Source organism: Rhinopithecus roxellana, chromosome 21, assembly GCF_007565055.1.
Source record: "Rhinopithecus roxellana isolate Shanxi Qingling chromosome 21, ASM756505v1, whole genome shotgun sequence".
Classification (NCBI taxonomy): Eukaryota; Metazoa; Chordata; class Mammalia; order Primates; family Cercopithecidae; genus Rhinopithecus; species Rhinopithecus roxellana.
In genome coordinates, this window is record NC_044569.1 from 64,013,311 (window position 1) to 64,028,721 (window position 15,411).

The following is a 15,411-nucleotide window of genomic DNA, read 5'->3' on the forward strand; positions in this document are numbered from 1 at the left end:
GTTTCCTACGCTATACAGTGACATTTTTCAGTTCTGAAGAATATATAAATGTCTTTTACTATCACACTGACCTTCCAAAGTCTAATACTTGGACATTGCTAACTCTGTGACTTTATTTTAAGATCTTGACATGGTTCTAATTATACATTATATCTTTATTTCATTGTACTGTTGCTTGATAGTACTGAAAAAGATACTAATACACCTGACTCTGATTTTAATATCACCCTTCGCTCTGTATTTTAATTTCTGCTGCCACTAACAAATGGTAGCCTCTGTGAATTTCTGAAACTGCCCTTTAGAGACGGAATGAAATGGATACCATTTGGAGATCACTGGAAAAGCTCAAAGCAAAATTTATTTTATTGTTCTGTTGTTTTCTTGTGAGTCCCATTAGATGGTTCCTGTGCTATCCAATCGTTCTTATTTATCTATTTATTTATTTAAACCTTCAGTTGATGTGTAACATACAGAAAACAGTGTAAGAAACTTTCACAAATTGAAGACACATATGCAAACAGCAGCACCCCAGTTAAGAGACGGAATGTTATCAACACTCCAGAAGCTCTTCTTTGACCCCTTAAGTTACAAAACCTTGTAAGGGGGACCACTATTATGACTTCTAATGTCTTATAGTAGTTTTGCCTGCCTTTGAACCTTTTATAAATGAACCCACGAAGTAGGTACTCTTTTGTGTCTGACTTCTTTCACTCCACATGTTTGTCATATTCATTCACATTGTTGCCCATAGTTATAGATCACTTACTACATGGTCTTTCACTGTGGAAAAGACGACAATTTTTGCATTTTATAGTGGTTGGGCGTTTAGACAGGATTCCAGCTTGGGGCCACTACAATTAGGGCTGCTGTGAATATTCTTGGACATGACTTTTGGTGAACATATACGTACATTTCTATTTATAACTGGGAAGGAAATAACTCGGACCACATCAATTTGAATTTTATTTGCATATTCTTTGAGCAATTAACATAAACACATGCTTTAAAATATTCAAAAGTTACAGAAGAGTGTACAGTAGAAAATAGTTGTCCCTCCTACTCCTGCCCACCAACCACTCCATTCTCCTTCTGAGAAGCTTACTGTTATCCATTTCTCATGGAAAAAAAAAAAATATATATATATATATATATATAGCCCTGGGCACAGTGGCTCACACCTGTGGCACTTTGAGAGGCTGGGGCGGGCAGATCACTTGAGCTCAGGAGCTCAAGACCAGTCTGGCCAACATTATGAGACCCAGTCTCTACTAAAAATGCAAAAATCAGCCAGGCGTGGTGGCACATGACTGTAGTCCCAGCTACTTGGGAGGCAGAGGCATGAGAATCACTGGAATCCAGTCAGCGGAGGTTGCAGTGAGCCGTGATCACACCACTCAACTCTAGCCTAGGCAACAGAGCAAGACTCTGTCTCAAAAAATAATAATAATAAATAAATAAGTAAATAAAATTAGCTTTCTTTTTGGAACTATCACATTTTATCAGTTGTAATCACAGCTTTATAAACACATCCTAATTGACTGAACTGAGGTCCTAATAATACTAATAAACTGCGTGTGAACATTACAGTTTACAACATACTTTTATCTACTCTCACTATTTAATCTTCCCCCAAACTGAGGAGGTAGGCACAGAGTTAAGACAACTATTTAACAGATGAGATAACGAAGCCCCAGAGAAGTCAACCCTTTGCCTAAGAACATGTTGGGTTTCCAATGGCAGAAGTAGGAGTAAATCCAGATTTCTGGCTAAAACTAAGTAACTAGTTCTAGTTACCTCCTGCATTAAGGAATCAGAGTTAATATCTGACAGCAACAATGTTAAAACTGACAGTGCCTGGTACCTAGGACTCCTGTGTCTCTTGGGAGCCCAAGCTGCCCAGGGATCTGTGCTGGACCCAAGCCTCCTTTAGCCGAAAGCTCCTGAGCTCCACAGGGCAGAGTTCTCGGGACCTTGAAAGGAAAGGGGGAAACTCTCACGCCTCCTGACAAAGGTTGGCGATCCCGTGCTCCTTTCCTGCCAGAAAGTCACTCAATCAGATAAATGTGAGTATTTTGTTTTTGCATATTCCCCAAGAGACAGCTTTAAAAAAATTACCTACTGATGGCCGGGCGCGGTGGCTCAAGCCTGTAATCCCAGCACTTTGGGAGGCCGAGACGGGCGGATCACAAGGTCAGGAGATCGAGACCATCCTGGCTAGTACGGTGAAACCCCGTCTCTACTAAAGAATACAAAAAACTAGCCGGGCGACGAGGCGGGCGCCTGTAGTCCCAGCTACTTGGGAGCCGGAGGCAGGAGAATGGCGTGAACCTGGGAGGCGGAGCTTGCAGTGAGCTGAGATCCGGCCACCGCACTCCAGCCTGGGCGACAGAGCCAGACTCCGTCTCAAAAAAAAAAAAATAAAAAAATAAAATAAAATAAAAATAAAAAATAAAAAAATTACCTACTGATGATGACCAAGCTAACTCATCTCCACTTCCTGGCCTGTTTGTGCATTTGAGGTCTCATGTTCAGAAAGTGATTCATTTCCTCTTTTTCTTTTAGTTTCCTTTCTCTGTCTGTCACCTCTTTTTTTCTCTCTCTCTCTGAAATAAAAATGGTTCTGTTTATAATCACAGATTTCTGGTTGCAATTTGGCCTGTCATGTTTCCACCCAAGCACTATGGCTTTGAAGCTTTCCCAGGAACGGCTTGTGTGTTTGAAATGAAGAAAACACTATTTTAAAGTTTATTCCAGGGACTTTTAGGGTGGAACTGCCCCACTTACTTGCCCGATTCCCCTCATTTTAGAAATGGTCTTTTGACTTTTTTCATAGTGTTATTTTACTTGTTATATGTAAGACGTTTATTTGGAAACAGAATGCTTGTTCCCTGGTGCTGCAAAGAAATAGCACTCGAACATACATTTAATTTTCTTTTTTTCCCGTGATCTGTGGTTTTCTTTTTAATTATCTTTAGTCTTGTGATCACACATAATTTTAAAATTTGTGTATATCTCTGCAACTTTAATCCTTTTAAGTTGGCAAAAGCACCATTCCCAATCACAAATACACAGTTCAACAGTTTTATGTTTCTGAATGGCTGTTTAAAGACAATCCTAAATTATAACTTAGTTTGACTTACATTGTAAAGAATTCAAGAGTGAAGTTTAACTTGCTTCTATTTTAAAAGCATACAACCTTATAGATTTATAAGATGTGAGAAGTGTTGAATAATCTTTAATATTACACACAAACAATACTAAAATGCCTTTCAATAAGTAAAAGGAACCATTTTAAATACAGGGAATTATAATTAGATTGGCATCGTTAAGGCCAAAACTCTAGACATTGCTACCTTATTTATCTTCAACCCTTGCCTTTAAGAGGCAAATGACAGGTGAATCTTGCTTGGTTCTGAGACAGTGAAGAAATTTCCCCAGTATTTAAATATATTCACATAACCAGCTATATAAATCTAAATATAAAAACCAATCTCCAGTAAGTTTTAAGATGGCACGCACCATCTTTGTGAAAAGCTGAACGTTACTAATGAAGTCTAATCATATCTTTAGAAGGGGTAAACAGTGATAGCATTTACTGAATTGGAATTACTATTAAAATTCCAAAACTGAACATACTCATTTAACCACAAGCCAGTCTTAGTTTTAACTCAGGACTGCCCAACAAAATATGCTGTCAGTCATTCATGATCTGAATTCTGGTGTATGTATGAGATCTATTAAAGCATGGTACACATAAAAAATGAGATTTGTTTTGTAATAAATAAGGCAGTGGCCAATTATTACTCATTAGTAGCTTTTTTGAGATAAGCTATCAAGTCTGCCCTTTCTTCCTTCTTCTTAATGCCGACAAAGATCATTTTTGTTCCAGGGACGCACTTCTTGGGATTCTCCTAATACTCCATCAGTGTATCCTCTCCCCAGGTGATGCCTTTGTTCTTATTGGCGGCTGTGTAAGAGTATCCAGGGGCCTGACCTGTCTTCCGCCCGAAGAGACCATGGAGACTTGGCCCAGTCTTGTGTTTGCCTCCCTTTTCAACGGTGTGGCACTGGGACACTTCATAGTAAAAATCTTCTTGCCTTTCTCAACATTACCCATATTTAATTCTCTTTTTAGTCGCTGGTGTAACGAAGACTCCCCCTTCGAAGCAGGACGTCCCCACACTCTAACTAACTTTCTTAGTAAGGCCATTTTTACTTTCTGCAGAAAGGGTACTTGTCGCAGATGGAACAATGGCGAGAGCACATCCAAACAAAGGAAGGAAGCAATTTTTATTCCTTACGCAGTTTGTCCCTGCTACTTTGTCCTGTCTCCATTGGCCAGAGCCAGACAGCACAATCTAAACTAAAACCTGACTGGCTAACAGTTTAAAACTTTTTTAAATAGGTAAAAGTAATGGAAAGACAAAGGAAAAGAGGAAGTTGCTTATGCCAAATAGGGAAGCGGCATAGGCTGCGACCTGGAAGGTGCCTGTGAGCATGTCTGTCACAAATATATTGGTTAAGGTACAAGGACATAGAATGTACTACATGCCTGTGAGCATGTTTAACAGCTACATAGGAAAGGGCCTAACAAAGAGTTATTAGCATAAAGTGAGGAGGCTTGAAGGAAATTAGTCTTTAAAAGAAATTATTATTTTTAACATTTATGATTTATTTTTTAACAAGAAGGGAAACTTTGAAGAGGGAACTTTTTACTTTCTACATTACTGATCCAAACTTTTATATTCCTAGGAAGTCAAATGTGTCCTTGGGATTTAGTCTTCACAGCAGGCTTTCAAAATCCAGTCCAGTCCTAAAATGATGAAAATACTCACCTATGATTTATTTAAGAACTTTTCAACGTGTTTGATATTTATATTTAAACATGTGAAATTCTGGAATTTGTTTTGATGCAGATAATGAGGTAGGAAACTGACATTAATGATTTTTTTCTGAATGTATAATCAATCGTCTTAAAACTACTTATGCAGGCTGGGCGCAGTGGCTCACGCCTGTAATCTCAGCACTTTGGGAGGCTGAGACGGAAGGATCATCTGAAGTCAGGAGTTTGAGACCAGCCTGGCCAACATGGTGAAACCCCGTATCTACTATAAATACAAAAATTAGCCGGGCATGATGGTGGGTGTCTGTAATCCAGCTACTCAGAAGGCTGAGGCAGGAGAATTGCTTGAACCCAGGAGATGGAGGTTGCAGTGAGCAGACATTGCACTACTGCATTCCAGCCTCGGCGACAGAGCAAGACCCTGTCTCAGAAAAACAAAAACAAAAACAAAAACAAAAACAAAAACAAAACAAAACAAAGAAACCCACTTATGGAATAATCAATTCACTTTGTCTTCACTGAATTGAAATGCCACCTCCATCATATACATCGTTCCTACATTTTGAGGTCTGTATCTTTAGCTCTCTGCTCTGCAGAACTTTTTAATACTGTGTTTATATTTGCTTTGTAATATTTTAAAGGGTAGGGGTGGTTCTCTATGGGCTTCTTACATTCCTAAAAAAACTCTTCATGGCATTCTAATTGGAATTGCATTGTGTTCATAGAATAATTGGGCAGAGGAATGTCTTCTCATCCAGAAATCCTTCTTCCATTATGTCCTTCAAGACACAACCAGGATTCTTCATTTAGGTTTTGCATACGCCTTAGTAAGCATATTGATAGTTTTAATTTTTTTCAGAGATGGGTTCTTGCTCTGTTGCCCGGGCTGGAGTGTAGTGGCACCATCATAGCTCACTGCAACTACAAACTCCTAGGCTCAAGCGATCCTCTTGCCTCAGTCTCCTAAGTAGGTGGGACTACAGCTGTAAGCCACCACACCGAGTCTATACATATGTATTTCTTTGTTACTAATTGAATGGTGCTTTTTAACAACATTGATTTTTCTAACCGATTATGACTGAACTATAGCCTGTCATTGTTGGCTATAATAGACTATAAGAAGGCTGTTTTATTTTTCATTTCTCTTTTAGAGATGGGATTTCCCTGTATTGCCCAGGCTGGTCTCAAACTCCTGGGCTCAAATGGCCCTCCTCCATTACCCTCCTAAGTAGCTAGGATTACAGGCACAAGCCACAGAGCTCAGAGTCGAAGTCTGTTTAAAAAACTAATGTGGTATTGGCTGGGTATGGTGGCTCACGCCTGTAATCCCAGCATTTTGGGAGGCCAAGGTGGGGAGGATCACCTGAGGTCAGGAGTTCAAGACCAGCCTGGCCAACATGGCAAAACCCCACCTCTACTAAAAATATAAAAATTAGCCAGGTGTGGTGGCAGGTACCTGTAATCCCAGCTACTCCGGAGGCTGAGGCAGGAGAATCACTTGAACTCAAGAGGCGGAGGTTGCAGTGAGCCGAGATCGTGCCACTGTACTCCAGCCTGGGTGACAGATCAAGATTCCATCTCAAAAAAAGGAAAAAAATAGAAAGAAAAGAAAAGAAAAGAAAAAAAGAAATGCCAGGACTGTAGGCACCCACCAGAAGCTAGGAGAGGGAGGGAAGGATTCTTCTGGAGGCTTCATAAAGAGCATGCCCTGAAGGCACCTTGATTTTGGACTTCTTGAGTGCTGTGGCATGATCTTGGCTCACTGCAACCTGATCTCAGCTCACAGCAAGCTCTGCCTCCTGGGTTCAAGTGATTCTCCTACCTCAGCCTCCCAAGTAGCTGGGACTACAGGTGTGCACCACTGCCTGGCTAATTTTTGTATTTTTATTAGAGACGGGGTTTCACCATGTTGGTCAGGCTGGTCTCGAACTCCTGATTTTAAGTCATCCGCCCACCTTGGCCTCCCAAAGTGCTGGGATCATAGGCGTGAGCCACCATGCCTGGCCTGAGAGAATACATTTCTATTGTTTTAAACCACCTAGAGTGTGGTACTTTGTTATAGCAGCCCTAGGAAGCTAGCATAAGATAAAATGTCAATTACAATGATGCTGAAACAAAAAATCAAGACATGTTCGACTATAATGTGGTTCTACCCTAGTCAGGAAATATGGGAGTTTTAATAAGATAGGTTGAAACAGTGACTATCTTTGCTGACACTGCCATTTGTACTAGAATTACCGTAATATTTTTACAAGTCACACTGTCTCGGGTCTTAGCTTGGTTAATCTACTCACACCACAGTCAGAGTGACTTTCTAGAGTTTTATTACATCAACTACCTGCAAAAAACCTTCCATAGTTCCCTATTGCCCCCACGATAATATCCAAACTTCTCCACTGGCTTTTCTCCCCATCACTTCTCGCCTCTCCTGGCCTGACACTGCTGTCAATCTCTGCCGAGAATGTCCTTCTTCCCTTTGGTTGGTGTGATTGCTTGGCCAACTTCTATTTGAGCCTCAGGTCCCTATGTGAATGCCTTTTCCTATGATTGCTCTCCCCAGCAACCCTGTAATCTGCGTTAATTTCCCTGGCTCAGGACTGACACACATCTTATCGCACCTGCTGGGTTACTATCTATATCACCCTCTGGCCTTGCTACTCAAAGTTGTCCACAGAGTAGAAGCAGCAACACACCCAGAGTTCATGAAAGATGCAGAATCTCAGGTCCAAGCAGAGCTCCAGAATCAGATGTACATTTTAAGAAGACACTCAAGTGATTCTTATGCACATGAAGTTTCTGAGTTACTGGTCTCTCAACCGAAGATTGCATAAGGGACAGGAGGCATTGCCTTCCCTTGGCCTAGTTCAGTGTCTGTCTTTTTGTTTTTTTATTTGTTTGTTTGTTTGTTTGTTTTTTGAGACAGAGTTTCGCTCTTGTTGCCCAGGCTGGAGTGCAATGTCACGATCTCGGCTCACTGCAACCTCCACCTCCCAGGTTCAAACAGTTCTCCTGCCTCAGCCTCCCCAGTAGCTGGGATTACAGGCATGTGCCACCACACCCGGCTAATTTTGTATTTTTAGTCGAGATGGGTTTTCACCATGTTGGTCAGGCTGGTCTCGAACTCCTGACTTCAGGTGATCCACCCACCTTGGCCTCCTAAAGTGCTGGGATTACAAGCGTGAGCCACACTGTGCCTGGCCTCAGTGTCTGTCTTAAAGAGAGATTTTTTTTTTTTTTTTGAGACAGAGTCTCACTCTGTTGCCCAGGCTGGAGTGCATCGGCGCCATCTTGGCTCACTGCAACCTTTGCCTGGGTTCAAGCGATTCTCCTGTCTCAGCCCAGCCTCCCGAGTAGCTGGGATTACAGGATTACAGGGGTGTACCACCACGCCTGGCTAATTTTTGTATTTTTAGTAGAGACGGGGTTTTGCCACATTGGCCAGGCTGGCGGACTCCCGACCTCAAGTGATCTGCCTGCCTTGGCTTTCCAAAGTGCTGGGATTACAGGCGTGAGAGATATAATCCATCAAATACTCTGGCTAATTTCCTGTTAACAAACATGTTATACAGGAAAACAACAATAACAAGTTTCCCTTTTATTAGAACAAACATAATCAGATCTACAGCCTGTATATTTTATCCCAGGCTGACTCTAAATATGCCTCATTTATATCTCATATCTTCTTGTTTAATGGTCAAATCTTATTTTCTGCATGAAATATATGATTACTAATCATGCTTGTCTTGTCATTGTGGTTCATATATATATATATATATTTTTTTTTTAACACTGACATTGAAATGATCAGATGTGCGCTGTCATTTTTGAACTTGTTTCATGAGAAAGGATTATCTAATAGTTTTTTAAAATGTCATTTTCACCAGTCCTACTTAAAAAAAAAAAAAGGGAATTCTAACGCTTCATGATACATTTTTATTAATTATTTTGTTTGGTCAAATATCTCTATGTTTATATTTGTTGCAAGCCCAACATTAAATGATACCTCCCTTTTCCAGAGGATATACAGTTAAGAGAGGCTATTCACTCTGCGTCTTCTAGCTTCTTCTTCTTCTTCTTTTTTTTTTTTTTTTGAGACAGGGTTCTCACTTTGTCGCTCAGGCTAGAGTGGAGTGGCTCGATCGCAGCTCACTGCAACCTCCTCCTCCTGGGATCAAGCAATCCTCCCACTTCAGCATCCCGTGTAGCTGACACTACAGCTTGTACTTATATTACCTGCAGAGACGGGGTTTCGCCATGTTCCCCAGGTTGGTCATGAACTCCTGGACTCAAGCGATCCCCCTGCCTCCACCTCCCACAGTGCTGAGATTACAAGCATGAGCCACCATGCCCAGACTATTCTCTTTAGAGAATGTTAGCTCTGCCAAAGAGTTGTTTATGGACCATCTCAAATCCCAAATCTTTAAAAGTCCTCTATAAATCAGCTGAATCTGACCCATTTCCAAAGTCCACCTCCCCCGACTTCTTTCTGCTCTTTTCCTCTTTGCAAACTGAATTTGCAATTCCCTAAAAAACAGAGTTGCCTAAGGTTTGTATCCAGTATGGGTCACGTGACCAATTCTTTTCTAATGAAAATGTTAGAGGATGGGATTAACATACCTTTTGTAGGTAAACAATGTTATGATTCACTTTTTTTTTTTTTTTTTGGTTGTTGTTGAGTATATTCACTGCATTTCAGGGTATGTGATTTGAACAACAGAAATTTAATAATTTATGCAACCAAAAAGTTAACAGTGTTCTTTATGTATTAAGTATGTCAAAATGAACCTGGAGTGGTTTTGAACTACCACTTGGGGATAATAGATTGCAAGGCAGCATCTCCACTGTGCTTCCCGCATCTTGTGATGGTTCCTGAATTCTGTCCACTCTTACTCGTTTGTATACAGCCCACTCAAAAACAGCCAACATCAGCCTCGAAACTATGTTGTTTAAACTCAAGAGCGGTTTTGTTCCATGCTTATATTGTTGACCACACCTTCAGCAGGACCAAGCCATAAATAAATATTTGCTGGTTTGTGTTGATTGAATGATTTAAGATAAATAAACAACCTCAAATCCCTACTGAGGCCAGATAATGTAAATGGGAAAAGCAAACAGCAGGGAGTGGGGTGAACAGGAGCACCCTAGGTTCCTCTAAAGGGTGTGGCTTCAACCACACTTCAAGCCTATTTTGCACTTTTGGAAAATGGATCCCGGGTTGTCAGAGCTTCTGGTTTTCCAAGAGATGCTGGAATCTGGGTTTTTCATGCAATCCCTCCATGTTTAAAATGTTGGTCATCAATTCAAATTTTTACAATACATTTTGAAAGCCAATACTGTAAACCAAACTAAACACTTCTAGGGAGTCCATGCAACGAATTTGCAATCTTTTCATTAAGCAGCACAGCTAATATGAAATCACGCTTTTTTTTTTCTTTTTCTTTTTTGAGACAGAGTCTTATTCTGTTGCCCAGGCTGGAGTGCAGTGGTGCGATCTCGGCTTACTGCAACCTCCGCCTCCCAGGTTCAAGCGATTCTCGTGCCTCAGCCTCCCAAGCAGCTGGGACGACAGGCGTGCACCACCAAGGCTAGAAAATCTTTCGTATTTTAGTAGAGACGGGGTTTCACCATATTGGCAAGGCTGGTCTCGAACTCCTGGCCTCAAACGAACCCCCCGCCTCGGCCTCCCAAAGAGCTGGAATTACAGGCTTGAGCCACCGCGTTCGGCGAAAACACACATTTTCTAAGAAACTGATTGCTGGGAAGGCTCCAGTGGGTAAGAGCTCTTGCTCTCTGTGGGCCTGCCTGGGTCGGGATCGGGGCAGTGCTCTCTGCCTAAGTGAACCTGGGCAATTTTCGGCAAACCTCAGTTTCCACACCTGTAAAGTAGCAACGGTTGTTCTGAAGACGGAATGAGAAAATGCATGCCAAAGCCCTTAGCATGAAGCGGCTGCCAGTAACCGTTAACTACTCCTAATTACTACTCTTCATAATAGAATTACTCATGGCCTCGCCAAATATTGTGCAAATATCACGTTCCCAGGTAGCTCATTCCTCCCACAAAAGATCTGAACGTTTTCCGTATGATAACGATCCACCTGTTTTTGCTAAACATCCAGAATGGGCGATATCAACCTATCTGGAAGCTCACACACAAACCCCTTCCCAATTCAAACACGATGTTCTTTCTGGCTGGCACCAGGGCTTCTGTTTGCAGTGACTTCCTGGAACCCGGCGCCTTCTCACAGGGCCTCTGGTTCTCCTCTGCGGTGATTACGGTTCTTCCCATTTCCCTTCCCGGTTACTGCCCATACTCCTCAAGTTCGAAAAGTTTCCTTTTCCAATCTCTTTCCCGGGCTTGTTTACCCAAGTCTCTAATTGCCAAGGCCTTTGGTCTCTCCCCACCCACAACTTTCCTCCTGGGAAAACTTTCCTCCTGGGAAAACCCTTCTCCTCCCGCCACTCCCAGCTCCCGCCACCACGGCTGCTGACGACGTCCAGCGTTTGCAGATGGTCAGAGCCGACCCCCTTCTCCTCCCACCCCGTTTTGTAAGGAAGTAATTTCGCGGCCGAGGGCTCTGCGCCCCCAGCCGCGGGTCGGCGCCGCCGCGGGTCGGGAGCGTGTCCGGGCAGGTCGCGCTCGGCGGGGTACTTCCCCGCCCGCCTGGGTCGCGCGTCCGCTCCCGGAGCGCCTTCTGTGGGGCGGGGACAGGGGCGTGCCCGGCGTCTAGTTTCCCTACGTCACCGGGGAAGCTCTCATTGGACAAAAGCGTGGTCTCTGGCGCGGGGACCTCAGAGTTTCCCGGGCACTCACCGAGTGTACTTGGCAGCTCTGCGCGTCCGAGTAGTCGATCCCGGCACCCCTGCCCGCGGGTCTGTTGGTGTTCAGCTCGCGTCCTGCAGACGTCCGACGCGCTCCAGTTGGAGACCGAGGTTCCCGGGCTCTGTAGCTGAGTGGGCGGCAGCACCGGCGGAGATGCCTGGAAAGAAGGCGCGCAAGAACGCGCAACCGAGCCCAGCGCGGGCTCAGGCAGGTACCGACCCGCTGGGGCCAGCGAAGACCAAGGCTGGGCGGGGTCGGGGCCGAGGTGGAGGTCTCGGTCAGGGGCGGGCTCAGCCCGTCGGTGCTCGGGCACAGACAGCGCGGGGGCTCAAGGTCGGGCCAGGTCTGAGCCCTGGCGCGAGCCTTAGGGGCGCCTCCAGAAAGTTCTTCGGGGGTTTTCCCCAGGACGGCGGGGACTGCAGGGACGGCAGGGACGGCGAGGGACCAAGCCGGATTAGGGATTGGGATGCAGCTGCATTTCACCAGAGGCAAAAAGCTCCTCTCCTCCTCCCCACTTGCCCTTCCGCGGGGCCACGAGGAACAAGTGCAAGTGTAGGCGGCTGCTTCTGGGAGAAAGTCATTGTCGCGGCAGAAGGGGCAAGAGAGGACTCCGGAGACCGCCTGGACTCCCAGCCCTTCCAGAGACGGCCCCACAAGGGCAACCAGTGTTCAGGAGCCTAGAAAATCTTGTAAAATTTAAATAATCGATCTTGTGGGAGGTGGGGATAGGAGAATAGGAGTTAGTCCGCTCCCTTTTTTAATTCATTCATTCTTTCTCACTCCCCGCCCCCATACTTACAACTCCATCATAACTTTTCAGGCCAGCGCCCAGGCCCCATCCTTTTTCTAAATTTAACCAGAGCCCGAAATCTGTGTGGGCCATACTGCTGTTGCATCAGACGATTATACGCCCCCCCCCACTTTTAAGGTACTTTCATTTTATAGAGCTCCTGGGGCGTACTAAGGAAGTGGAAGTGGTACTTTGCAAATGTGACCATGCCTAAGTTGGTAACAGGCCTAAGTTGGTAACAGGCTCATGCCTAAGTTGCTAACAGTCTCATGCCTAAGTTGGTAACAGTGTCTGGCTCTTGTGTAGGATGGAAAAAACTTTGTCTACCTTTTGTGATGTCCTAGGATTCTGACCGTGTTTCTTCCTGAAGGATCTTACCTGTGCATAGCACTTTCTGGTCCGACTTAATTCCCGAGAATAAGAAGCAGCACAAAGTTCCCCTTAAACTTGATTTGATTGATACTAATACATTTATAGGTGTGTAACTGCAATTTTTAAAACATGAAGGAAGTGACCAGGAACTATTTTCTGCCTTGTTTTCTACAGTTTTGGTGAAAGGGATCACTTTTCCACTTAGAATTTAGGGCTTCCAGTGTTGGATGCTGAATGTTATTTGGTGTCTCTTTTTTATTTTTAGGACTGTGCATTAATATGTCTCAATCTCTGTAGACAACATGTCTATGTAAATACTTCCCAAAATGTTTGATCCTGTAGCCCATAAAGAATAATGTCTTAGGAGATTTATTAGGTCTCTTGGTGTAGGAGTTAGGAAAGATTTCACTCACCTCTTGTAGAGAGAAATTGGTTGAAATATATGTTTAAAATTTTGCTTTACTATATATTTACAGCTTTGATTTATTTTGAACCTAAATATAGTATTTTCAGGGTCAATTTATAAAATAGACCAGATTTTAATTTGTAATCATGATTTTTAATGTTTGTAGTCGTGAAGTGAACCCAGAAGACCTCAAGCTGCTCTTTGAAATATTCAAGAAAATTGAAATTATAGTCGGTATAGATATGATATTATAGTCAGTATAATGTTAACTGCACTTACTGAAAAAAGTGTACTTGGAAATTATAAGCATTATTTTTCTTAATATTCAGTTTAGAATAAGTCAGTTCCAAAAAGTAGTAAATATGTGAATTAAACATCACTTATTTTCTGCTCCTCTCATTCCCATAAAGGCAAAGGATTGGTACAGAATGGGGTTATAGGAAGAAGTGGGGTTACATTAAAATAGAAATGTTTAAATTATTTTAGAGAATGTGGACTTAATTTTAGAATAAGATTTTATGAGTCTTTTATGAGAAAATAACAGAGTTTTTTAACGAGAGAAAGAATACATTTAGATTTGCCTATATAATGAGGGTATAACCTAAGCTGTAAATTATTGCCATTTGAAAATCAAATCCTACTTGAAAGCCACACAGAACTTGACTTCTGTTTCCCAGCCAACCTTAAACGAAAGAGAAAAAGATGACATCATCTAAGGCTGGTAAAATGACTAGTGCTACTCTTTGTACTATTTGACATATTTGAAAGTAAGGTAACACTTGCCTCATCCAGGATGCATTTTTAAAAAACTCAAAGTAAATGTCTTTATTCTTACTTCAACGATTGCTTTCGGTGAGTCACAATGTGTGTGTGTGTGTGTGTGTGTGTGTGTGTGTGTGTGTGTGTGTGTTTTCCATTTGGAAAACAGGTGCATATAAAGCCAAAGTTAAGAGAAATGCTTCGTGGGATACTCAGTTTGTCACTAGTGTGGGCGTATTAGGTCTTGCTGGTTACAGTTTGTAATGTCATCAGTGTTAATGTCCATATTTTGCTTTCCTTCTCAGAGCTCGAAGTCGAGTGTGCTACTCAACTCAGGAGATTTGGAGACAAACTGAACTTCCGGCAGAAACTTTTGAATCTGATAGCCAAACTCTTCTGCTCAGGAACCTGACTGCATCAAAAACTTGCATAAGGGGACTCCAAACGAGAATTTTTCTCAGGAGGTGCACGTTTCATCAATTTGAAGAAAGATTGCATTGTAATTGGGAGGAATGTGAAGGCACATTCACGGGTGCCCTTGGAAACGGAAGATGGAATACATCAAAGTGAATTTCTGCTCGAGATTTCCCAGATTATCATTCTTTGGGATGAGAGAACATTATAAAATCACTTTGTTTGTTTTAAAGCAAGAATGGAAGACCCTTGAAAATAAAGAAGTAATTATTGACACATTTCTTTTTTACTTAGAGAATTGTTCTAGTGTTTTTGCTGAAGGTTACTGCTGGCCTGGTGTAAAGGGAGATGACCGATGATTAGACTGGGCGTCTGGGAAGACACAGTTCAGTGCTTTGTTGTTGCTGTTTTTGATGTTTTGCTTTTCAATGCCAACTCAGCACCATGTATATGATTCAGTTTATACATATTACCTTGTTATAAGGAAAAAATTCATTCTGAGAACACTGAAATGTTAGAGTCAATGTTAATTTCTTAGGTCACTACATAACATAAAATCATTTGTTTCTTTTGACTCAAATTGTATGGCTTCTGTTCAGATGATCTTTCATTCAATGTGTTCCTGTTGGGCATTAGTGGAAACCATGGAAAACTGGAAAATAACTTTGAAAAAATTGGATTAGAAGTATAGGAGGGTTACTTGGGGCCAGTAAATCGGTAGACTGAACATTCAATATAATAAAAGAATGCAGGGATTTTGTATAACCAGGGATAATTAAAAGAAAAAAGAAGTTGATTTTTAATTGATGTTTTTAAAACTTAGTAAAACAAATATTCAGAAGTAACTTGATAAGAAATGAATGTTTCTTTTTTTTTTTTGAGATGGAGTCTCGCTCTGTCCCCCGGGCTGGAGTGCAGTGGCCGGATCTCAGCTCACTGCAAGCTCCGCCTCCCGGGTTCCCGCCATTCTCCTGCCTCAGCCTCCCGAGTAGCTGGGACTACAGGCG

The 15,411-nt window shown here is 42.5% G+C and overlaps 1 protein-coding gene and 1 pseudogene across 1 annotated transcript; one reads left to right on the top strand and one right to left on the bottom strand.

Annotated features, from left to right (window-relative positions):
• Window positions 1-3,777: 3,777 nt before the first annotated feature.
• LOC104673007 lies at window positions 3,778-4,117 on the bottom strand (annotated as a pseudogene).
• Window positions 4,118-11,592: 7,475 nt separating this feature from the next.
• Window positions 11,593-15,181, top strand: PMAIP1 (phorbol-12-myristate-13-acetate-induced protein 1). Its single transcript, XM_010376889.2, has 2 exons — window positions 11,593-11,874; window positions 14,296-15,181. The coding sequence occupies exons 1-2, from the start codon at window positions 11,817-11,819 to the stop codon at window positions 14,400-14,402; spliced, it is 165 nt and encodes a 54-aa protein (XP_010375191.1). The 5' UTR covers window positions 11,593-11,816; the 3' UTR covers window positions 14,403-15,181.
• The last annotated feature ends 230 nt before the right edge of the window (window positions 15,182-15,411 follow it).